This window comes from Thalassophryne amazonica, chromosome 4 (assembly GCF_902500255.1).
Source record: "Thalassophryne amazonica chromosome 4, fThaAma1.1, whole genome shotgun sequence".
Taxonomy (NCBI): domain Eukaryota; kingdom Metazoa; phylum Chordata; class Actinopteri; order Batrachoidiformes; family Batrachoididae; genus Thalassophryne; species Thalassophryne amazonica.
Window position 1 is genome coordinate 115,191,261 of NC_047106.1, and position 27,091 is coordinate 115,218,351.

The 27,091-nt window shown below is 42.1% G+C and overlaps 1 protein-coding gene across 1 annotated transcript; it reads right to left on the reverse strand.

Moving 5' to 3' along the window:
• Positions 1-16,840: 16,840 nt before the first annotated feature.
• lpar6a (lysophosphatidic acid receptor 6a) lies at positions 16,841-19,188 on the reverse strand. The gene has a single exon (XM_034168448.1). It carries the CDS (start codon positions 18,523-18,525, stop codon positions 17,401-17,403), a length of 1,125 nt encoding a protein of 374 aa, XP_034024339.1. The 5' UTR covers positions 18,526-19,188; the 3' UTR covers positions 16,841-17,400.
• Between the last annotated feature and the right edge of the window lie 7,903 nt (positions 19,189-27,091).

Genomic DNA, 27,091 nt, shown 5'->3' on the forward strand with positions numbered 1-27,091 from the left:
ACTCAAACATTTTCTTCTTCTAGTAAGGTGGATTAGAACTTTTTTTTGTAGAACACAGCATCAACTACTGTACAGGAGCGACCTAGCAGTCAATATGTGTCACCGATTTCAAAATGGCTCTTTTCAACCAGACGTGATGCCGTGACATGTCAATGATGCGGGTGGCATCTGGGGTATCCAATCAGATGTCAAGGAAGTACAGTGCAACCCAGCTACACCCATGTCAGGAAGTGTTCAACATTTGACATTTCCTGTTTCACTGTGGACTCAAAATTTAGCACTTCCTGTTTCAGTCTCAACCTCCTGCGAGATCCCACAAGATCTTGTTTATTGTCAAATCAAGAAGTGTTCAACATTTGACCTTTTTTTTTTATTAATTTAATGACATATACATACATATACATATATATATATATATATACGTATATATATATATATATATATGTATATATATATATATGTATATGTATATATATGTATATATATATATATATATATTTAAACATTTTTGTTTCCATATCTGTATGCATGTGAATGCAGCTTAATGAAAAGAACTTATGGCGTTAAGTTATAGTCTCTGTATATCAATATTAAATAGCGACATAACTACTTTAAAATAGACATTTATTTTACATAATTACATTAAGGCTCTTGTACAGTTCATTTTAGTATTAGAGAATTTGTTTTTGTAGTTGGTGCAGTTGATGGTGAAGCACTGGCTGCCTTTTTTCCCTTCATTTCACTTTTGTTTAACAGGTGCCTTAACTGGCTCAAGGTCTCTCTCCACCCTTAGTAATGGCCGCCGTGCGGCACACTGCTAGTCGTGTGACGTCCATTCTAGGTCTCTATTTCCATGGTTGTGTGTTTGTAGCAGACTAGCTGCCTGTCACTTGCTGATGACATCATCATTAAGTACAATACGTGACTGTCCGGTCGACGCAGGGAGCATTGTGGGTAGTGTAGTTCAGGTTCACTTTGGACGTTACAGTGAGAGAGTTCGCTCGACACAAAAACAAAACAGACTAATTGTAACATTATTTTATTTTACTTCTTTGTGGCTGTAATTTAATCGGCAAGACTCGGTGGGGGAGAGGAGCTCTCACGGCGCAGCTGTGTTTACACAGGGACTTTTACGTTTAGATACTGTTTTGGATTGAAAAGAAAAAGGACGCTTTATTCAGATGAATCCCACTGAAACTAACAGGTACGAATTTATATTTACTACGTGTCTTTTACTCTGCCAATCAAAGCATTAATGGATGTGTTTCGGTTGTTTAAGCCGCAGGGTTGAAAGCGTGTGAAAAAAGCAGCAGCTTTTTAGTTCGTAAATGACAGTGTATATAATACCAAGATAAACTGTGACTTCTAATACTGTGTTTTGCTTTTGAAAGATGACAGTGTTTGGGGTTTTATTTTTTTAATCATTCATTTTTCATGCATTCTTATGTGTTTGTGATCCTTGAATTTACCCAGCAGCAAAAAGTGAAAGTGAAACTGGTTTATCAGAAGCCGACAGTGTAATCTGATGTGGCCGCGTCCAATCAATACTAAAAGTTATTGGTTATCTGTAATAAAGATATATTTTTTAGCAGCTTATCAGTTTAGCGTCATAAAAGATAACTTTTCAGTTATTGGATTAATGGTTATCAAATTGCTACACAGATAATGTAACCTTGTACAATATGTCCTACAGAGGCTTGAGTAACTCTATTCATGCTCATACCGAGTTCTCGCCTTCACTGTATTTACGAGCACCTTCGTAAAAGTGGTTTACATTTCGCAATTTAATTTCCTGTCTGTAGCCTGCGTCCGTCCTGTAATGAGACTAATGTGGGTGTTCCTGTTCCTATCATGATGGAGGCTTTGTGCCCCGCATACCCGATTTCATAAACAAAACAATGAGCCATGATGCAGGGAGTGCTTTATCAGCATCGTCTGCTCTATGCTCTATTCCAAACATGTTACACAAGCACAAGCTAGTGTGGTCAAGTAACTCCTCCACGGATTGATAAGACCTGTTTATAGCCTGAGGGAGATGGGGATTTAAGGAGGATCACGTGAGCGGTCTGGGCAGCGGTGTAGCCGATTCCACGGCTCGATATTACTTCAGTGCTGCCTCTGATTTTGGAAAGCGTGAGTCTTTGTGCTTACACAAGCAAGATCCTCCTTTATTTTTATCAGACCACATCCTGACAATGATTACTTAACACAGTGTCTGCTTTTACTGCCTTATCTTTTCCACCGAAGGAAGCGTCATACAGTTTGTGAGCACACAAGTAATCATCCCCTGGAGGGTGGCAAACCTTTAACAGACTTGGCGCTTATGCAATTTCCACTAATGTGGAATGTGCTTCTTGCATAATCGTAGAATCGTAAAAATGGTGCAGAAATTGTGATGATCTTAATGGGCATTGGCTGCATGTGGGCAATAACTATCACTTCATTCTTAACTTATGCAGTGAAGATGACTGATTTCATCTTCTGCAGAGATCTCGTTCCCTGCCAAGACTTGTAGAGGGACAAATGTCACATCAATGTGTTTCAGAGGCTCAGCATGGTGCTCCAGAGCACAGTTGATCAGGGCATCACAGCTGTAATACACATATTATAACATACACACTATGTCTCTCTGTAGGAGGACTGATGGTGTAACTGTTTTGCCAGGCCATTAAAATGCAAATAAAAATAAAAGCTCCAAACTGGTCGCCTGCTCTCTGTTTTTTGCTGACTGTGCAAATGCCACCACATTTCCTAAGTGCTCTGTGAGTGGTGTGTGAGTGTGACACCTGGAATTTGGCTGACACCTGCAGAGAGAGGCATTGAATGAGCACTCGCAGGGCACTCTCTGTCTTTTGACCACTGCAGTCTGTAAATGACTGTAGTGACAGGTGTACGAGGCGTTAGAGGCGACTCAGATTTTTCACAAATGGCATGCAATTCCTCCTTCGTGCGCTAGTCAGCTTCAATCTCTGTGTGAATGGGCCCTAACCAGTAAACAATGGACATTGTGCTACAATGCACCGTGGGATTTTGGGGTTTTGAATGTTGTCCTTATAAAGATAGAGGCTAATCTTAAAATAAGAATTCTGTCTAGTTTTAAGGCACATTTTGATTATTCAGTGCCTAGACATGTTGCTATTTTTGAAAATTCCAACCAAGTAAATTTTTCTTACCCCATTGTCAGATTTTTTTGCTTAATACAAGACAATCTGGCTAGATTTCAGATTATGTCTTATTTTGAGAAGGTCAGTTTTTGCAGTGATCAAGGCACATTCGAAAACCTCGTACAGCTATCTGAGTGCACTCCAAACTCTAGGGCATATTCCTGTGGGCAACTTCACACAGCCAGCACATTCACCCAACGCCTGAGGTGTATTTGAGGTGGAAAAAGCTTGAACGGTGATGGAAGTGCAGTCTGATTGCAGTCTGACTGTGTACTAAATGTTCTGATGGCATCAAAACAGCATTCAAAACAGTCTGATCGCATTCAAGGGTAATTCGCCATGGTCAGGCATGTCAAATCCTGCCGGCACGTCCTGAATGCGCACTGGATGAGCCAGACAGCACCCATGTGCATCTTGTTCAGTGTGCACAGTCTGTGGCACGCAATCATTATGTGCACTAGACGTGAACATTGGTCTCACCGAAATCACCGTGTGTCACTGCGAGTCAACGCGTCGCATATCTGCGGAACAGCACACCACATCTGAAGGGGGTGTCATATTCATAATAAACCTTACATTACAGATACATTGTCATTCCCTCTCAAAGGTTAGATAATGAATATGACATATCATGATCATCATAGCTGTAACACCACATGCAGAAGCACCAAGTCACGCTGGAGCCCCACAGCACATCAATGTGTTTCAGAGGCTCAGCATGGTGCGCCAGAGCACAGTTGATCAGGGCGTCACAGCTGTAATACACATATTATAACATACACACCATGTCACTCTGTAGGAGGACAGATGGTGTAACTGTTTTGCCAGGCCATTAAAATGTAAATAAAAATAAAAGCTCAAAACTGGTCGCCTGCTCTCTGTTTTTTGCTGACTGTGCAAATGGCACAACATTTCCTAAGTGCTCTGTGAGTGGTGTGTGAGTGTGACACCTGGAATTTGGCTGACACCTGCAGAAAGAGGCATTGAATGAGCACTCGCAGGTCACTCTCTTGTCTTTCGACCACTGCAGTCTGTAAATGACTGTAGTGACAGGTGTACGAGGCGTTAGAGGCGACTCAGATTTTTCACAAATGGCATGCAATTCCTCATTCGTGCGCTAGTCAGCTTCAATCTCTGTGTGAAGGGGCCCTAACCAGTAAACAATGGACATTGTGCTACAATGCACCGTGGGATTTTGGGGTTTTGAATGTTGCTATTGTGGTTCATGTTAGTTTAACAGTGTTGTTGGTATTACTGATTTGTGTTTTTGTCATTCAGGTTTAGTCAGTTTAGTTCAATGCTGTCGTTACCATGAGTGAAAAGGGTATTGCTTTTGATGTCTTTCACCACTGTCTCTGTTTGTGCTCGTGTAAAAATTAAAAGCACCTGCTTGCAGCAGAATTCAGGAAAAAAAAAAAAGCTCTGCGTGCGTGTGACTGGGGGCAGCTGACATTTGCCATTTGGTATACTTATGTATTATGGGTCAAGAATGAATAGTGCTAAAACGGAATGTTAATAGGACTAATATTTTTAAAGACACCGCGGATATTAGCTAACATTGCTAATTACATTCTGGACTAGCACACCGTTCCAGCAGGGGGTGGTAAATCATCTTTATAATAAAAGTGTGAGTGCGTGTGTGCATGATTTTATATAGTAACTTAAATGTAAATGCATAATATAATTGTAAATATGTTAAATAAATGACATGAATGACACAAGGTAGTGAAAACAGTCATTTCCATTGGGATCAATTTAAAAATCAAATTCAAAATAGAAGTAGTAGCAGTAATAATAATAATAATAATACTGATGATGATGATGATAATAGTGTGTATATGATAACAGGAACCTAAACAATTTATAAATACATTAAGACACTAAAATAACATTTAAAAATTACATAATTAACAGACAATAAAAGGGTTCAGTTCCTCTTCTAAAAATTGTTGAGGTCTAAGGTTCTCAAAAAATTCTGGACTGACACATCATTCCAACTCATTATAGAAACTTTGCCACACACACACACACACACACACACACACACACATATGCACAAACAGAATAAAAAAAAACATTTCCAGTATAATGAACACAATCAAATAAAAGAAACAAACTATTTTCAGCAAAACTGAAAACCAAAAGCAAACACAATACTAGCATTACAGTGGAATGGTTGATGGTACAAACACCATATTTTTGTTAAAAATATCATGAGCCATCATGTTTTCCAGTCATGTGATTATCACTAAATATTGATCCTTGTGCAGTTTTTCTCTGCATTATTCATCAGGAAACACACAGTTGTAAACACATATTTACTGTTCAGCTGCAGCACCACTGCTTTTGTGGTTTTCTGGAACACAGTCAGCCAGAATATGTAAATAATGCATTTCCAAAATTATAGTAAGTGACTCCCTGGTACCAAAGAACCCGGCCAGTGGGAGTACAAACTGCACGGCTTCCTCTGTGATGTGTACAACACAAAACAGAAGGAATGTACGTGAGGACAGGTTGTGCAGTGGCAGCGTTTTTGCAGCCTGCTGGGAAGGAGAGGTCAGGCTGATTAGATACATAGCTGCTGTGACTGCAGAGTGACCCGCTGGGCTCATGTGAGGACTTGGAAGCCTGATGCACGTACAGCTTGAACATAGACTATACACACACAGTGTTCTCACACAAACACAGTCCTCGACATTCACTGCAACCAAAGCAATCACACTCACTAACGGAGATCCACAAGGAGCTGGCTCCTCTTCAGATGGCCATTTTTTATTTATTTATTTTACATTTCCGCTTATTTTTCCTTTTATTTACGTTTATTTGTTCTTGATGGAAAACAAAATGTTTCGACATTGTACACAGTAAATCTACTTGTATAAACGCTCATTCGTGATGGCATGATATTCAAATTCTTTTGGAAGATGTTTCATTTTTTGTTTTTTACATCTGTTTTTCACAACAACAACAAAAAAACGGTTCTGCAAGTCTTCATGTCACTGTCACCCATTTTCAATACAACACACCACCAGGCCAAGTTGTCACCTTGGGTCCCTGGTTGTTAAAGTGTTGCAATGGCTGTGTCGCAGTTCAGGGTCTGCACCCTTCTAAAAGCTGTTTGCTACCAATTTCTTCAGGATTAGACACAGCAGAGGCTGGAACAAACCATTCTAGTGCATCATTACTTTTCCCAACCACAGCCTCCTGTCACCAGGCAACTTTCACAGCTGCACATGCCAATTAGGCATAGGGGTGTAACCCTTAGTTCATCATTTTTCAGTACTTAGCCACAAATATTACTTATTTACAATTGTACATACAGAGCCTAAAAGAGTCCATTTTTCTTTTTTAAATTGCCCAGTGACTCATCAAATTGTTTGGCCCATGAAGGATACACCTGTTGTATCCAGGCATCAGACTTTCCAGACTTTCCAGGCCAGCTTCTGTGGCTGAAGCAGAGGAAAGCAGCAGGACCTGATGGGATCTCCCTGAGGCTGCTGAGGACCTGTGCAGAAGAGCTCTGCGAGGTCCTCCGCCACATCTTCAACATGAGCCTCAGCCTGGGGGTGGTCCCCACCCTGTGGAAGACCTCCTGTGTGGTCCCGGTTCCCAAAACACCGCACGCCAAGGAACCAGCCCACTACAGACCAGTTGCCCTGACCTCCCACCTCATGAAGACCATGGAACGGCTCGTCCTGTCTCACCTCCGCAACGTGGTGAGCGACATCCTGGACCCACTGCAGTTCACCTACAGGTAGGGCTGTCACGATTAGGAATTTCTGGAGACGATTAATTGTCAGACAAATAATTGCGATTGACGAATATATTGTCTATTTTTTTTTCTTTTTTTTCCCTTCTTTATATTCTACTATTGTAGTATAATTACACAACTCTGGAAGAACGTTTGGCTTCTGTGAGTGAAGAAACTGGGAATGGTGCAACATTTTTATTTTTATCTTCATTTTACATACAGTCCCAACTTTTTCTGAATTGTGGTTGTTTCTGTTGCATTTCTGAAATTGTTTCTCCTCATCAGTCACGTTTTGTGCTTAAGCCCATATTGAACAAATAAATACCTTTGGAAAGTAACAGCTGTTAAAGTTCAGAGTTCTCACCTGCTTTTTGTGATCTGTGCATCTGAACATCACCACAGCTTCTCCATGTCAGGGTTTTTTTTGTTTGTTTTTTTTTGTTTTTTTTTGTGGCTCAGTTCATTCATATATTCTCATTTTTTAAATATGTTTTTAAAGATATTTGACCGTTTATTTCATCTCATGATCTCATAAATTCAGTATACGACACGCACATGGTGTGAACAGGACGGTAATGGCAGAATCACACCGGGAGAGAAAGTTCAGAGAGAAGTAAAGGCAGCTTCACGTTTTCGTTTTGTTAACATGTTCACTCGGGTTAAAATCGTCTCTCTGCTCCGCGCTCTCTGCACACTGAACGTGCCGCGCCTGCATTCAGGAATCTCCCTCACCCACCCCCTCCCTCGCAGTCTACAGCCTGTTAACTCCGCGCGCGCGCACACACACAGACACACACACCGACAGCTCCGCATTTTAGACGGCTTTTGAAGAAGACAGCACTGTTTTAATCGGCCGTCAGCCTCCTTGTTATTGTCCCGCCTTAAGACGAGAGCGAGGCTGCAGCACAATGACGTCACATTCTGAGTCGTTTTATGCTTTGTGGATAAAATAAAATCGCGAATATGAAAAATAATCGCGATTGACGAATATTGTAATAATTGTGACAGCCCAACATCAGGGTAGATGACGCTTTCATCTACCTACTGCAGCGAGTGCTCACCCACCTGGAGACCGGCGGGAGCGCTGTGAGAGTCATGTTCTTTGATTTCTCCAGTGCTTTCAACACCATCAGAACAGCACTGCTGCGGGGGAAGCTGGAGGATGCAGGTGTGGATAGACACCTCGCTGCCTGGACCATCGGCTACCTCAGTGACCGCCTGCAGTACATGCGGCTGCGCGGCTGTCAGTCTGAGGTGGTAAGGTGCAGCACCGGGGCCCCCCAGGGTACCGTCATCTCACCTTTCCTCTTCACCCTCTACACCTCGGACTTCACCTACAACACAGACAGCTGCCATCTCCAGAGGTTCTCTGATGACTCCGCCATTGTGGGTTGCGTGTCTGAGGGGAATGAGCTGGAGTACCGGTCGGTCATCACAGACTTCGTGGACTGGTGTGAGCGCAACCACTTGTGTCTCAACACCAGTAAGATGAAGGAGATGGTGATCGACTTAAGGAGGAAACCACCACCTCACCCACCGGTGAACATCCAGGGGGAGAACATAAAGACTGTGGACAGTTTCAAATACCTGGGTGTTCACCTCAACAGCAAACTGGACTGGACTCACAACACAGACGCCCTGTACAAAAAAGGCCAGAGTCGCCTCCACTTCCTGAGGAGACTGAGATCCTTTGGAGTGAGCAGGTCTCTGCTTAAGACCTTCTACGACTCTGTTATAGCCTCTGCTCTCCTCTATGCTGTCGTCTGTTGGGCCACGGGCAGCACAGAGCAGGATAGAAAGAGACTGAACAAGCTGGTCAGGAAGTCCAGCTCTGTCTTGGGCTGTCCTCTGGAGTCTCTGGAGGAGGTGGCTGAGAGGAGGGTGTTAACCAAGTTCAAATCCATCATGAACAACTCCTCTCACCCTCCGGGCTGTAGTGGAGCTGAGCAGCTCGTTCAGTGACAGACTGAGGCACCCTCAGTGCAAGAAGGAACGATACCGCAGATCGTTCCTCCCTGCCACTGTCAGACTGTACAATAACACTGTGAAATAACCACATGCAATAATATGTCCACAATCACGTGCAATATTAATATGTCCACAAATCATGTGCAATAACAACTCTTTTACAAATCCCTGCACTAATGTCACCTTACCACACCTAAACTCCATTTCACATATTGTAAATAAGATGCTCCCATCTCTTTTTCAATCCCAATCATTCATTCATATATATATATATATATATATATATATATATATATATATATATATATATATTCTCCACTCAGATTGCAATAGCCAATCACAGATTAGCCTTTCTGTCCATCATTTACCTATATTTTGGCATGCTTGGCATCAGAAAGTTATGTTGGATCCAAAAGGATCCAAAAAGGCTAGGACCAAAAGTTATATTGGATCGGTCGCCACTGACCAATAGCGTTAGAGCTTACTGGCAACAGCTAGCCAATCAGAGCACGGCATACGAAGGTTAGGAACTAGCTGACAGACGCTGGTTGAAAAAATGGGAACAAACATGTCAACAACAGCAGAAAATCATTTGCCAGCGATGTTTGCTGACTTCACAGAGGAGGAACTGGTGGAAATATTGAACTCCAAGGATGCCAAAAACACTAAAAAGGTAGACAAGCACGCTACTGATGTTTTAGAAGCATTCATCGCATCAGAATCAATCATATGCTGTTCACAACAAAATTAATTGATCTAATTTACTTGACTCTTTGTTGTTTGCTTAATTTGGGAGGGGGGTGGAGAAGATAACAATTGATGGATAGCACGTTATATTGGACTCGGCTGTGCCTTGTCCAATATAACTTTTCTTCATCCAATATTTCTCTATGTTGGACTCCTTACCATCCATTATTTGTATAATACATACATACATATATATATATATATATATATATATATATATATATATATATATATATGTATGTATGCATGTATGTGTGTGTACATATATACATACATATTCCATTTCAACCTAATTTTCTTATGTCTTGTACTGTCACAAGTATTATTATTATTGCTTATCCTTGCACATGCTGTTTGATGAACATTTTCTTCTACTTGCACCCATCTTGTGTGTTTTAAGAGCTGACGTAACGTGAGTTTCTCCTCTGTGAGATCAATAAAGTTTATCTTTTATCGGAATTCCAGTACTTCCATCAAAGGACAAAATTTTCCGATTTTTAAAATCCATTTTCCACATCAGAAGCAATTTAAAAGCTGTTAAGACTGAAAGAGGAAAGCTCAGGGCTCCTTTACACATAGCACAAAAAAGTAGGAATCAGGGCGACTCACGGCGAAATAGCCTGCATGAAAACATTGAGCCGGAGAGACACGTGGTCCCGCTGTTGCAGTTTTGTGCATGTGCACGAGCGTGCACAAAATCGTTGCAGTGGGAACACAGTGTGAGCAGCTGGAGTGTGTGGAACCACATTACGCAACTGCTGTGTAAAAAAAAAATACGTCACCCGCGGGATTCGAACCTGCAATTCACAAAAGCTGTGATTGACCGCCAGAAACTTTACCACTGTGTTTTAACTTTACCTTCGCTGTCCTATAAAAGGTGCGTAAAATCTCTGATATCAACAAGGAGATAGTTGTATTTAAAAACACAAAACCACACACCATAAAAAAACACTGCATTTTATTGAATCTGTCCTATCGAGTGGACGATTCAAGTGTGAACCGTTTGTTCCTCTGTAGATGACCCATGGTCACAGACGTACAGTCACAAAATAACATGAATGAAGCAGTTCCCTCTTATGTCCACATCTGCTGGCCCGGCATGTCCAGCCGGCCCCACGCGCGTCCGTCACAACACGCCTGTCCTGTTGACGGCACACTGCAGGACAGACACCATGTCATGTACAACAGAGCTCACGTGGGTGACGTGACATTCAGATCGCCAGCCGCGTTATGATCTGACTGTCCATTTTACCTGGGGCAGCCTGTCAATGTGACCGCTGTGCGTTCATTCACTGCAGCCTGTCGCAACAGTGATATATGTTTTTATGTATGTCCACGTGAGGACAGGTAAGTAGACACATGCGTGTCACAGTGGACAGTGGACTTCATGTCCATCCAAACACGGTACGTGTTCTCCAGCTGGGACGTCCACAACCAGAGATCTCAACAGTTGCTGCTATCGGCGGCCACGCCCTCTGTCAGTTCAGCGCACACACTAATGTGTCACTCTCTGTTACTGTATGTGATCATTATTTTTAGTAATTTGTTATGTAATTGTGTATGTAGGTGGTGTAGTACTTATTAATATACCTAGCTGTGGTCTCTGTGTTTGTAATGTGACACATCCTGTGCACTGAGCCGTTATTTGTCTCTGGTCAGCAGCTGTGATGCAGCTCTCCGTGCTGTGTGCACTCTGACGTGGCTGTCCACCCTGAATGTATTTATATCTGTACATACATATCAGCATTTTATGCAAGTGTGTGGGGGGGAACAAACATACGGCACATGTGTTTTGAGGGGGAAGCGGGGAGCCACGACACACGAGCACACGTGGGAGACACATGCACCACATGTGTGTTGCTTTTTTGCAACGCCACACTCGTGGGGCACTTAGACAAATTTCACATCCAGTTCGAAAGTGATCGTCTGCTGACTCTTTTCATGCTAACAGTGTGAATGGCTACACATTTTCTAAGTGTCAGGTGAGCGGTGTTGGATGTTCGTGTGTGAGACCTGGAACTTGGCCGACACCTGCCACGAGAGGGATCAAATGGGCTCTCACAGGGCACACTCTGTCTTTCAGCCACTTGTTGCATGAATAGTTGTAGCGACACCTGTACGAGGCGTTAGAGGCAGCTACAATTTTTCAAGAATGGCATGCAATTCCTCCTTTGTGCGCTAGTTGGCTTAAGTCGTGTTATGTGTGAAGGGGCCCTCAAAATAGCTTCCAATTTGTCACTGTTTTGATACGATATGACATGTCCCTGGAAGAAATCTGTGCATCTCAGCAACATGTAAGGCCACAAGCAGTTGGCTAGGGTTGATGGAAGTCATAGCCTTTATCCAATGACAGTGTGTCTTAAATAAATATGGTGCTGCAACTAAAAGGAATCGCATTTCATGATGTGCACAACAGTTGCAGCACATGCGATCGAGAGAAAAAAAATCTTAGCTTCTCTTCCCTAAATGTGTGTGGAATTTTGATGATAAGCATTATATGAAGGATGGCATCCACGAGAGAGTGGACCGTTCAGAGAAATCGGATGTAAACGTTTTCGACGTAAGTTGTAGGGACAAGTGGAACTGGAAATGGGTTGAATTAAACATCGACGACACTCTTGTATTGGAATGTATGTGCAAGCTAAACTGTCTCTGTCCAGCTTTCTGTTTATGGTGTAGTTCCAAAATAAATTACAGCAACAGCAACCTCCCTTGGGTGACAAAATGACTGTTGCCCTCATCACCAGTCAACATTTGTTTTATTCTACCCCGTTGATTCTCTAGTAGACTAAAAAATTACAGACTGGGCTTTTATAGGGCACCTTTATAATAAAAATTATTGGTTCAATAAAAAAACATAGTTTTGTAGTTTTATTTCATTAGGCCAGAACACATTTATACCATAAACTTAACAAATATACTCTTATTTTAACTGTGAACATTGATTAAAGTCTATTTCTTATTTTGGAACTGATATGGAACTAGAACCTTTAGCTCCATGCTTGGATTAAAGTCTTGAAAACACATTAGTCCTTAACAACAATATTGATCACACAATCTTTAATATGATCTTGGAGGAGAGTACCTGTCCCACCTGTGTCACTGGCGACATAGGTTTATAGCTGGACGGCACACCTTGTACTAGGTCTTGTAGTCCAGGTGAGTGTGTAACAGTGCTGGACGATGCTAGTGTGCTCAGAGCATCACTCATCTGTTTTCTTTTTTCACTTCCAACTTGGCAATAATGTTTCAGGCTTGATTCCTGTTTGTGACCAGTGACACCGATTATATGTCTTGATTCAAATCCTTGCCGATCCAGTGTTGTTATAGTGGTAGCCCGGAGACAGTGATTGGTGTAGGTCATGTGCAAACCGGCCTCTTTTGACAGCTATTTCATTTTTTCACCAAGAGTGTATTTCCCCAATGGTGCATTCTCATACCAGACAGCATCAGTTGCCTTAGATGCCCTCTTTGGGCGCTGCCAAAAATCAGGACACTCTGGATTGAAACGTTTCATATACTTCTGCACTGAGCTGACTGGACACAGGGGCGTGCCGGTCGCATACATCCTCCCACCAGTACTTTCTCCATCATCTTGCAGAGATCCAGTGTGGTTTTTAGTCTTTTTGTCTTTCATCTGAACACTTTTCTCCATTTTCATCTGCTGTAATCGTGAAGTCATCCTTCTGCATTTCTCGTAAATGTTCTCTTCCTCTGTTACCAAAGAAGATCATGATGTCAATAAACACTCGGTTTTGCAGAGTTGCAGGTGTATCGGGTGACAGACATGCTGATGTGTACAGTTTATGCATCTCATCTTTTGGAATCGCTGCTTTGTGTTTCATGACTGCTTTACCCTCATTTTTCAGTTTTACAACAACAGCTTTAAAAATGTCACTGGCTTCTTTAAAATTACTGTCATGTATAATGTCCACATCATAGGCGACTTGCATATATTTTTGCAGACCGTAACGCAACGACAAGAGATTTCTTCGAATACAGTTGTCCATTCACCTGAAAACACAGAAAATTTACTATTTAATGTATGTAATTTAATTTTCATAGTTGTTTACGCCTATAGAATAACTGTCACCTGTATTCACCACATATTAATAAGCCTACCTGGCGAACTTCTGCGTAGAATCGTTTCAATGTTTCAGCAAGGAGACTGGTGAGGTCATCAGCAGCTGCTAAATTAATATTTCTGGCACTGCAGTAGTCATCGAAGGCCTTCTTTGCTGCTTTCACAATTTTCTTTGTGTTTTTGGAATCCTTTTCTTCCAGCAGATTGTTTAAATCATCGTCTGTCATCAGTTGAAACCTTGGATTACCTGAATGATAAATATCGACGTGTGTTTACAAACAACTCACTCACAGAAAGAAGCAGCGTCAAACTGGTTGCAACCGGTCGTGCTTGTTCTACTTTGACACGCGCTAGGATAATGCTGCATCCTGATTGGTTGATATGCAGGGCTACAGTGCGGGAAATTTAAGAACTGTTGCCCTCCTGACAGGGCAACAGTCACTCTGTATCATGTCATGTGATATCTTCTCAGCCAATGAGAAGACATTATCACAAGTAGGGGTAGAATAAAAAAAAACAACAACTGTGAAACTGCTGTCTAACCACACTAATGTGAGATAAAGATGTAGAGGAAGAAACTGATTTTTTTTTTTTTTTTTCTTAATTGTGATGATGCTACCAATAGAACAACAGTGTATTTTGTGATTCCTGATGAGCAGTTTTCATTTTCATGCTGGGCTGCGTCATTCTGTCAGAGTTAAATCACCTTGTAACTCTGTGTTTACAGTAACCTTTAGCCAGCCACAAACCACAAACACTGTAGGCAGATAAGGCCTGAATACACAACATACAGCCTGACTCATTAACATGGTTACAGAACCGCGACATATATTTGAGGTGGAGTGACAGTTTCAAAGAGGAAGATGGCAAGAGCTCTTTCTGTGTGAGCTTTGTTTGCTTTAATAACTGCCAGATCTTAGTTTCTGCCGCCTGTCGCTCCCTCACATGACCTGAGACACAGAGTTACAGTGCGATAAAGTGCTGCCACCTGACCTCCAGACACCACATCCATCCCTCCAATTTCTGAACCTGTTGATCCCAGTAAGGGGTTACTGAGGGCTGGAGCCTATCCCGGGAGTCACATACTTCCTGTTATTCACTCACACTCACGCCATGCGACTAGAAAACTGGCCCAAAGCATAAATAATTCACCCACCTGTTGTTCTCACACTCATCTTCAAACGCTTATCCCACATCAGGTCATGGGGGGCTGAAGCCTATCCCAGCAGTCACAGGGCGCAAGGTGGGGTACATCACTCTGTCGCAGGGCCACAAATAGACAGACAAACACATTCACACACACGCAGAATTTAAAAGTTTCCAGTCCACCTAACCTGCGTGTCTTTGGATGTGGAAGAAAGCCAGAGCACCCGGCGGGAAACCACACAAACACGAGGAGAACATGCAAACTCCACAAATACCCCAGGTGGAATTGGATCCCATAATTAACCACAAAGCCACAGTGCTGTCCTCATGATGTTCTCATGAACTCAAAATATTATTTACTTATGGTTATCTTCAACAGTCATGTTTGCACTCTGCACTTCTTCATATGTGTAAAGTTGTGCAGGGTTTTAACAAAAAAATATATATAAATGTAATGCTTTGTTAAACAATTTGGAGTTAACTAGACCCCACGCCACTTCAACCAACCTACCCCAACACCATTTACCCCCACACCATCTAACCCCCCACACATCTACCCCCCAACGCCATCTAACCCCCAACACCATCTAAAGCCCCGTTTACACATAGATGGTTTTGTCGGCGGGTAGTACGTAGACCGAAGTTCACGGTAGGTCTGGCTGTTTTCGCGGTGGAAAGGGGCGGAGCATTTCGGCGGCGTTTTGACTGCCGTACTAGCCGCAAATCCGCCGCTAAATCCGCCGAATAAAGCGTTGTTTTGACGCCGTACCATCCGGCACACATCAGGCAACGGGGGTTAATACCCAGTTCTATCCTTTACAATCGCAGGTTAAGACGCGCGTGAGAACGCCGGTGTTCTGCTGCCGCCGATAATGCCCTGTGTACCGCTGGATTTATCCAGGCAAATCCTGCGTTACTCCAAGAACGTTTGCATATAGGCACCGCCCCAGAGTATAATAGGCTGAAGCAGCAGGAATACATGCCTCTGTCACTGCAGGGGGAGGGAGATCATACTCAGCCTTTTCTTCTCCTTCCTTTTTCTCCTCCTCAACGTGTTGCTCCGTCTCCACCACAGGGCTACCCTCTGCTTCTGAACCAGACCTCTTGGTAAGTCCTTGCCGCTGCCAATTTTCTTTTAGGAGGCATACTGGAGCATCTCTACAAAAATATCTGGAGCTGGCCGCGAGTGAGAGGCCTGCATGCAGTGCGCTAGCGTTTTTATATTGACCGCCGCCTATCGGGCGTTTGGAACGCCATTAACCGGGAGGTGACGTTTAGAACGGCGTACTGTCCGCTAGCGCCGCCGTTTCGTCTGCCTCTGTCGCCGGTTAAAACGCCCTTGAGGATGCCGATTTGGGCTCTATCGCCGTTTTACACGCCCTTGATTAGGGATACAACGCCGGCCACCAATTACGGCGGTGTAAACTGCGGCACTGCAGGAAGGGGCAGGATGAAACGGCGATTAAAAAGTATCAAACGCCGTTGTTCGCGTTGTCTCCGTCATCACGCGAATTCTCCGGGAGCGCTCCCGGAATTATTCGACATGTTGAATAATTTTTTTCAACGATTCCCGGTAAAGCCGGAACTAAGCCACGCCCCCTAGTGCCGGCGTTAACAACGGCGTGTGATCCTTAAGACGGCCAAAAACTCTTCCGGGATGCTTCCAGGAGCTCTTACCGTCTATGTGTAAACGGGGCTTAACCCCCCACATATCTACCCCCCAACACCATCTAACTGCCCACATATCTACCCCCCAATGCCATCTACCCCCCAACACCATCTAACCGCCCACACATCTACCCCCCAACACCATCTAACAGCCCACACAGTAGCAGTTTGTCTCAAAGGCCTAAATCTAGTCATATCTGAAAAACCAAAGAATTTCCCTCAAAACTTCACAGTCTCTTTGTAAGACTCTCAGTGACTACGCTGTATGAGTGTTAGCGTCATGAAAGGCACACAATAACACACTCTAGCTCATAAGATATACACATTTAATTTACAAGTGTTACAAAAAATATGACAATGCTTTCATTTAACTCACAGTATGTTGCAGGTGAAATTTGTTTTATATAGTCCAGAACTTTGCTGCCGCATCTAAAATACACTCTGTGTGTGTAATGGCAAAAAAAAAAATAAAGAAGAAGAAGAAAAAAGTTGAACTGATACCAAAATGGCACCTCCACAACAACAACAACTACAAAAAGTACTCTCATGACTCAGTTCTCATAATCTTATTAAACACTGCACACATATAGAGGCACAGAAATCACATTCCATCCCAGGTTACCATCAGTGTCACTACACTGAATACAATGATGGCATAACAACAGAAAGCACGCAGCAAAAATGCACATCAACAAAGTGGTCATACAGCAGTAACAGAGCAAAGCAGCTGATTTGCCCTGAGATCCTAAAATACTTCTTTAGTAAGTGTGTCATAAAGCGCTTTCCAAACATAATACATTTTCACTGTCCCCTGAGGGTGATTTGTCAGTAGAAAGATGGATTTTATAAGCTTGACGCTATGTGTAGGACTGTCACACAGACGAATCCATGTGGAACACTTTGGCTTTGAGGTTCCTCAGGCTACACTGCAGGTCCGAGCTGCTGTCTGATTGCAGCGCCTCGGAGAACTTGGCATCATACGAACGGCTGAGCTGTGACTTCTTCTTGATTGAGTTCTGGATGGTCTCTGAGGTGAAATAATACACAAAGGGGTCAAAGCAGCAGTTGGACACGGCGATGCAGAGGGCGATCGGGTAGATCATTCGGACCACCGACTCCGCAAAGCAACCTTTCAAGACTTTTGTGCGGACCAGAGTGTAGAAAATCAAGTTCACGTTGTAGGGAATGAAGCAAAAGCAGAAAATGGAGAGGTGCACAATTATCATGCGCAGGATTTTTTTTTTGTTGAGCTTACCCCCATGACTGATGGTTTGTGGGTGGCGCAGCGTGTGCAGCACCATGATGGAGCAGCATACGTTAAGCAGCAGGGGGATGACGAAACCCACCGTCTCTATGAAGATCACCACCTTAGACAGGTGAGATTTCCACTGTTTGGAGGAGAAGTTCTCGAAGCATAGCTTGGTATTGCTGCTGTTGTTCTCAGGCGAGGTGGTTTCCAGCAGAAATCCCGTGGGGATACTCCCTGAGAGCACCACCACCCACACAGCAAAACATACTATCTTTGCGTTGCGCTTGGTCCTCAGCGTCCTTGAGCGAAAAGGGTGCACAATGGCCAAAAAGCGATCCACGCTAATGCAGGTGAGAAACAAGATGCTGCCATACATGTTGGTGTAGAACAAGGCAACAGAGAGCTTGCAGAGAACATCTCCAAAAGGCCAGTTGATGTTGATGAAGTAGAAGACCCTCAGAGGCAGCATGAACACAAACAGCAGGTCGGACGCCACCAGGTTCATCATGTAGGTCGTGGTCTCATTCCGCAGCTTCAGACTACAGGTCAGTATGTAAATAGCCACGGCGTTCGTCATCAGGCCCACCACAAACACGATGCTGAAGATGGTGCTGTACAGCGGGTATTTGAATGCATCATTCTTGGTGCAGTTAGAGCTGCCTGAAGTGGAGACGATTCCCAGAAGTGTGGAAATATTTCCTCCCCATTGTAGGGTAAAATTGTCCGCCAAGAGCATTGTGTTGGACATCCTTCTGGGAAAGAATGCTGCTAGGCAACAGTTATTAATCAAAGTGTCAGCCTGCACGTGAATGGAAGGTGAAGAGTGTTGAAATAGGAAGACCAGGGTTTCACCCCAACACCATTCTTCCACGTTGGACAGGATACCACCCTGACACCACGCGTCCCTGTGCCGAGTCTATTTCAGGGAGTACTTCAGATGGGCTGGTGCATCTTCCCCTCCCCCAGCTCTCTCCACCAGGCTGCACGCCGCCAGTTACAGGCTGAGCTTCACGTAGACAAATTAATCAGGTCCCCATCCACTGAACGCTCCTGAGTCCACACACAGACAGCTGTCCTCCAGGCAAAAGTCCTGTAATTGTGCCCTTTAGAGATTCCAAAGCAGCAGTTTTCACATCTCAGGAGGTCTTGTGCACAAACCACCTGGTTTGTTTGCGAGGGAACTAAGTTTGCGTGTGAGTAGCAATGTGAATGCTTCCTCTCTGTGTGTATCCAGTGTCTGTTTCCTGCCCATCTCTCTCTCTGTCTCTCTCTGTCTCTCTCTCTCTCTCTCACTCACCCGCTCACTCTCTGTCTTACAGATGGTGTTTCCTCAGTTTCTGTCTCTGACAGCTTGAGGTTTTCCTCAGCACACATCTCATGCTGCTCCTTTGTGCCGGCTACTTTCTGTACTTTGAGGGGAAGAAACAGCAGATGTAGTAACTCCTCCCACTGCCTCCCTTCAACTCCTCCTACTGTTTTGTCTACTCCAGTGTTTTTTAGTTAGTTTTTTTAAGTTGCTTATACAGTATTGTATGAAGGTTTAAGCAACAACCACTTTCGTGAGATAAAGTATTTTTGTGCAATTTTGCCCATTTTGCACAAAATGTTATCATCTGAGTCTAATCACAGCAGGCTAAGTGTTCTATAACAAGGAATCATGATAAGAAAACGCCCTACAGCATCAAACCCCACTGACCACATAGTACAGCAGATAACTGAAACAACTGTGCAAAGAGTGACAGAAGCACCAAATTCGGTACAAATACTCCTAAAGGTGTGTTTACACATAACCAAGACGCGTTCTGAATGTCATTTTTCTGTCATTCGTGGCACATTCCTGACATTCTTAATGTGACTTAACGCATCTGAATAGGTTTCTTAATAGTGCGTGTTGGTGCGTGATATTCTTGATATTCGTGGAGCATGTTTTTGCCTGTCAAAAAATCTTCCACGAATGTCACACACCACCCTCATTTCGCCTCACGTCGTGGAGGTCGCAACTGAGCGTGTTGATCCGTCTTGATAACTAATGATCCTTAATAGAACATGACAACGTTCGTAGTGGTTCCTGTGATGGTTCTTGGAGCCCAAACTGTCACGCGTTACTACGAAGTGACACGGAAACTGTCAAGTTTTGACACGACTTGTAACGTGGTCACATTTCACTGCGCGCCACGACAAATCAGTTTTTTGTCACATGCACACAGTTAAACTCGGCTCCACAGCGTTCAGTTTGATGCAGTATGCCGAAGAGGAACAGTGACGTGAAGTCAGCCAAGTGTCGTTCCACAGTTCCTGCTGAAGCTCCTCAGGATGCTCCTGCAGGTGTTCCACCTGCTGTTGTAACCGATGAGCGGGAGAACGAGTCTGAGCCAGAGGAGCCAGAGGAGACTCACGTGCAGCCAGACATTTCTGCACCTCCTCTGGTCCGGAGGAGGAAGAAGCGTGTGCACAATTAAACCCTGCTGCACCGCATTCAGTTTGATTGCTGACACCAAGTCGGCTAAAAGTCTCATTTCATTGCTCCTCAGCGCGCTCCTGAGGGTGTTCCACCTGCTGCATGTGCCTGATGTTTCGGAAAACGTGCGAGACGAGAGCCGCATGAAGCCACACATCTGGCTCTGTCCGTCTCCTCCTCCTCCTCTCTGCGCCACTCCATGGCACAGAGCCCAACTACGCATGCAGTCACAAAGTTCTTCTGAAAAACTGGAGTGATCTGAATTTGGTTGGATGAATATGGATGTGTGTGTGGAGAGAATTCACCTTGTTCACAACGTGACAGAACTTAACGATGCGCTGTTACGCGCAATAGCGCGCAACAGCACGCAACAACGCGGAACACTATTCTTGACCGTGCGTAATGGTTCCTGATAATTCTCCAGCAACATGTGCCATTAATCGTAACGTGTGGTAACAGGTTGCAGCAGTTCCTGAGGACACCTGACGCCTCTGCCCCGAATCATCACATTCGTGATCAGCGGCCAAGAATGTGTACTTCGTGGCATTCGTGACTTGTCGTCGTTATGTGTAAAGGCAGCTTTAGACATTTCTCTTTTGAAAAAACTGATGGGCCACTTGAATTTTCAAAAGGCAGCCAGGAATACAGCTGAAGAGTTATGGGGTAAAAAGAGCAAGAATATTGACAAAGGTCAATTTCAGTTTACAGAGGTCAAAAGTTAAAGGTGCTCTAATTTTGGTATAAAGTAGGGATGAGCGAGTATACCACTATCTGTATCTGTTCAACCATCTAAATTATCTGTATCTATATCTGTACTCAGAGTGGGCAGGGCCTAACCCCAAGTGTGCGTGGTTTAACCAGAAATGGGCGGGGCTTAAATCAGTACATTATTTTAAGCCTGAAATTGATATGGATTGATCAGAAGTTGCTATATTTATTGTTTATTTGAAAACTACAACACCCTCAAATTTGAGATTCAAATCAATGATTTTGATCACAAAAGTAAGAGAACTAGTTTTTATGAACTCAGAACATTAATATTCTTAAGTAAATGAATGAATATTTACAGAACAGCCTGTGAATTGAGTGTCAATGTTTTTGATCACAATAGTAAAGGAATTATTTACAGAACAAGTTTTTTTTTTAATCAACTCAGAACATGAATATTCTTAAGTGTATGAATGAATAACAGAACAGCCTCAGAATTGACATTCAATGTACAACTTTTTTATTATTATTATTATTATTTTTTATTTTATGATCATATCTGTGCATGTGTGTCTGTGTGCATGACTGAGTGAGAGGGAGAGAGAGAGGCTGTTCTAAGACTGTTTATTTTTTTAATGATCTGTGTGAACTTGGTGATTCATGCAAACATCCAGGGATGGCAAACAGGGAAATAATATGTCAGCCTTGTTCACTGTATTCTTCTCAAAAGCACCACGATCAGTACAAGCAAAGTTTTCCAACTGACTTTATATCACCAGCTAAACTAAGAGCAAACAAACGGTTAAAAACAAAACACAACACGAGCCGTTTTCAGCTGTGTCTTGTCAAATGCACCATGTACGTTATGAAACAAGTTCACCAAGTAACTTTAAATACCATACAAACCAAAATAGAGGCAAATTGAAGAAAACCTAAGGAGTACTGAGACAGCAACGTGAGGTAGAATCAAGCCAAGCACAGAGAAAGAGATCCTGTCTGTGTGTGTGAGAGAGTCTGCAGAGACGTGTCTGTGTAGGGAGGGGTGGGTGCTGTGAGTGACTGGCCAATCACAGAGCGTGAAGACAGTCAGTTAGCCAATCAGGATTTTCCTTCAGCACGAGCACAGATATTGACGGGTTTTGCGGCAAAGAGGTAGATTAACCCAACGGGGGAGGTGTTTAAGTCTGGGGTAGAGAGAACTGCGCATGTGTGCAAATGTGCACTTGCGCGATGGAGATCCTCTCGACGGTTAGATCATCTCGTCGGGACACCAGCTGCTTTTTGTACTTTGAGGGGAAGAGACAGCAGATGTAGTAACTCCTCCCACTGCCTCCCTTCAACTCCTCCTACTGTTTTGTCAACTCCAGTGTTGTTTTGTTTTTGTTTTTTTTAAGTTGCTTATACAGTATTGTATGAAAGTTTAAGCAACAACCATTTTTGTGAGATAAGGCATTTTTGTGCAATTTTGTCCATTTTGCACAAAATGTTATCATCTGGCTTAAAGCCAATCATCAGATACTGACTCTAATCACAGCAGACAAGTGTTCTATAACAAGGAATCATGAGAAGAAAAAGCCACAGCGTCAAACCCCACTGACTATAACGTGCAGCAGATAACTGAAACAATCAATCAAACGGTGATAGACGCACCAAATTTGGCACAAATACTCCTTAGGTATTACTCTTTTGAAAAAAACTGATGGGCCACTTGAATTTTCAATAGGCAGCCAGGTAGGGGTCAATTGACCAATTACACAGGGTCAAAATTAAAAGATGCTACAATCATATTGAAAACTTTATCATCAGACATTATTTGTCTGATGATAAAGATGAGATTGAATGTTATGGAGTTATGGGGTAAAAACGAATGCTGACATAATGCTGCTAAGAAAGAATGCTGACAAAGGTCAGTTTCAGTTTGGAATTTTGTTTCCAATTTAAGAAAGTCGTTCTAGTTGCCACTCAGCCATGAAGCTGTCACTCATGATGCAACAGTCAAAATTCCTTCTTCTGAGACTGAACAACAGTCAGATAGTCAGTCATCTCCATCTAACATACAGAAACAAATGCAGTTTTTAAAAGTAGAATGGAATAAACCCAAACTACTTACATTAAAATGACACATGACACACCTGACGGATGAACTCAAACAATGTCCAAATATCAATCAGTTTAAAAATCAATATAAAGACATGATGTTTTCAAGATATGTACATTATCTGCTGAAGAAGGTTGAGTACTGTGTGTTGCCAAATTATAAACATAAATTTGTTCGGTGTCATTCAGATTGTGTCCTTTAAGTTGAAGAGATTGAAGTGGTTGAAAATGGGAGTGGGAATAGTTTTTTTTTTTATTTCCCCCCACTCCATTCGGACTAGATAATTTCGTTTTTAGTTAAAGGGGTAGGCATTAAAAAGCTTTGCTTCTGCCTATACCCTTTCAGGTACACGGATGCATTGTCAATTTATTTTCTTTTTCGTTGCCAGGGGCGTCGGACTGGGGGGGGTGTAAAGGGTACTATGTACCCAGGGCCCAGAGCATGGGGGAGCCCACAAAAAACTGGCATTAAATACATTTTTGTGTTGCATGTCATTAATGTCCATACAATTCATCTTGTAAAAGAATATAATTAGAATACATGTATAAATGTTGCGAAACATAATTCTGCTCTAACAATAATACTGAAAGATCTCTGAGGGCCCTTCCACCCCTGCACAGTTGTACAATGGCTTAGTCCAGGCGCACAGGCGGCACGCTCCCCCCCCCCACCCACCCACACACACACACACACACACACACACACACACACACACACACACACACACACACACACACACACACACACACACACACACACACACACACACACACACACACGTGTCCCAAACGGGATCTGACAGAAAGAGGAGGTGTTTAGTAGAGCTGAAACAACTAATCGATTTAATCGATTATTAAAATAGTTGTCAACTAATTTAGTCATCAATTAGTTGTTAAATAACTTTGTTTTACCGCAAATGTTTTGTTTCTTCCATATAAATCAACCATTTCTGCAGCGCGGCTTTGCTTTGAACCTTGAACCAATCGAAGCAGTGATTTGCAGATCGAAGCAGTGCAAGCAGTCCTTGCTGGTTGGTAGGGGGTCAAATACTTATTTTATGCAATAAAATGCAAATGAATTATTTAAAAATCATACAATGTGATTTTCTGGATTTTTTTTTAGATTCTGTCTCTCACAGTTGAAGTGCACCTACAATAAAAATTACAGACCTCTCCATTCTTTGTAGGTGGAAAAACCTGCAAAACTGACAGAGGTCAAATACTTATTTTCCCCACAGTGTATATATATATATATATATATATATATATATATATATATATATATATATATATATATATATATAAAGATGCCACTGGAAGTGCTGCAAGAAATACTGAAAGCTGTTAACTGCCTGTTTTAAAGATAAAATCTGCGCAATTATTGCTGTCAATTCAGCACTATTGTTTTTCTTTTTACAGTTTTTTATGTCTTCATTTTACAGGATTTCCATGTTAGACAGACTTTTTTTTTTTTACAGTGTTGTATTGCTGGTTAGAACTAGGTTTTACTTATCCTAATTGCTGGAACTTAATGAATGAACGAGTTTGAAGATTTTTTAAAACTTGTATTTTTATTTTTTCATCTATGATGTGTTAATGTATTTATGTATTCATGTACTCATCTGACATAAATAATTAAATGAATAAATAAAACAGAAAACACCAGCATCTACACGAAGATGTCACCGGAAGTGCCACAGGAAGTGCTGCGAGAAATACAAAAAACAGCAGCAGTGGCCATGACACATACAGATGCCAGCATTTTTTTAATACTTGCATTTTTATTTTTTAAATCTCTGGTCTGCTTATGATTTTACAAGAAAATTCAGTAAGGTATATCTTATATATTATATTCCAATTCTAAGATGGAACTATGCTAGTATACTAAGGTATATCTAAATATCTAAAAAGGAAGAGTAAAATAGGAGAGTAGAAAAGAGTAGATTAGAGCCATTTAGGTGCCTGGTCTTGAGAACCAGGGATGGTAGGTTTGTACACGTCTGAAATAAATAAATCAACTGAAAACACCGACATCAGCTCGTCATTCACTTGTATGACAAATTATTTTGAAAGCATTTTCTGTTTTTATTTTTTTCATCTCTGGTCTGCTTATGCTTTTAAATGTACACGTCTGAAATAAATAAATAAAATAAAACGCCAGCACAGAGATGCCACCGGAAATGCCACAGGAAGTGCTACGACAAATACAAAAAACAGCAGCAGCTGCCGCGATGCATACAGGTGCCAGCATTTTTTAATACTTGTATTTTCATTTTTTCATCTCTGGTCTGCTTATGCTTTTACATGTACACGTCTGAAATAAATAAATCAACTGAAACACCATCATCTGCTCGTCATTCACTTGTGACGAATGATTTTGAAAGCATTTTTTAATACTTGTATTTTTATTATTTTTTTATCTCTGGTCTGCTTATGCTTTTAAATGTACATGACTGAAATAAATAAATCAACTGAAAACACCGACATCTGCTTGTCATTTACTTGTTATGACGAACAATTTTGAAATCATTTTGTATTTTTATTTTTTTTTATCTCTGGTCTGCTTATACTTTTACATGTACACGTCTGAAATAAAAAAAAAATTATTATTTTTCATCTCTGGTCTTCTTATGCTTTTAAATGTACACGTCTGAAATAAATAAATCAACTGAAAACACCATCATCTGCTCTCATTCACTTGTTATGAACAAATGATTTTGAAAGCATTTTTTAATACTTGTATTTTTTTTTTTTTTATCTCTGGTCTGCTTATGCTTTTAAATGTACACGTCTGAAATAAATAAATGAACTGAAAACACTGGCATCTGCCTCAGCAGGCAAATAAAACACCAGCATGTGCTCCGGCACATAAAGATGCCACAGGAAGTGCTACGAGAAATACAAAAAACAGCAGCAGCTCTTGTGTTGTCTGAAGCAAACCTTTTAGCTCCGGCATTGGTCGTCCTTTAAATTACCTCCTGCTTCGATTGAAAGTCCAGTTTAGAAAATTGTTTCAGTTTGGATATGTAATCCTCCATTCTGAAACTAAAGGCCAGGAGAGAGGAAAAAAATAAATGAACGGCTGCTCTTGTAGTTTGCTGTCACTTATTCTTCAGCTGAGGAGTTGCTGCAAGAAGAATCCCTGGGATCACTAGTGCCCCCTACCATGAGGCAGGAGAACTGCGTGCCTCACTTGGTGCCTTTTTGCAGCCGTTTTATGATCACTCAGCACACGAAACACATTACACACACATATATACAGCTGCTGACAAAAAAAAACAAACAAAAAAAAACTGTGCATTATATACATCAGCTAAACTATGGAATTTAAGTTCATACAGCCAAAGTGTTTGACAATTTTAAATACAACATACAGAGAGACATTAACAGTCTCAGTGCACAGCATGCCAGCAGTGAGCCCAGTGATTACGCAATCCATGATGACGCACAGCTGGCTGCTGCCTCACTGCACATCTCTTCTCAGTATTTGAACGTAAATGTGAAAATTCAGCAATTTTGAATAAAAAATAATCTAAAACTGGTGAAATTAAAAGGAAAATAACTTTATAGTACAAATCACTGGATAAATATAACAATTTTTTTTTTCATTTTACATTTTTTTCTTTCCATGATGGCAGGTGAGGCACAGTCTCCCCTGCCTCCCCTGACCGCACATCACTTAAAGGCGAGGGTGGAAGGGAGGGATGGGGGGAGGATGATGAGAACAGCTGTGACTTTGCACCTGATTTTCCAGACTTTCCCGCGACCCACAGCCTCTGGTTATCGCCTGACTGCTGTAGTTCTCCGTGCGCCCTCCCGACATAATACCAGCCAAAACACAGTGTGTGATGACATCACCTCCAAAATGTTTGAAGGGGGAAAAATTAAATCTAACCTTTTTATTTATTTTTTTAAACACTGAATGTTTAAACAATTTACCTTAAAGCTTGGAAAAAAAACAAAAATCTCTTCGGTTTGTGCAAAAAAAGAGAGGGAAATAAGTCTGAGGTAAAAGAGGCGCAAAGATCACTACTTTGTGAAGAATAAAAGT

Coding starts and splice junctions, on each gene's coding strand:
- lpar6a (XM_034168448.1), bottom strand. CDS start 18,525: ATGTCCAACACAATGCTCTTGGCGGACAATTTTACCCTACAATGGGGA.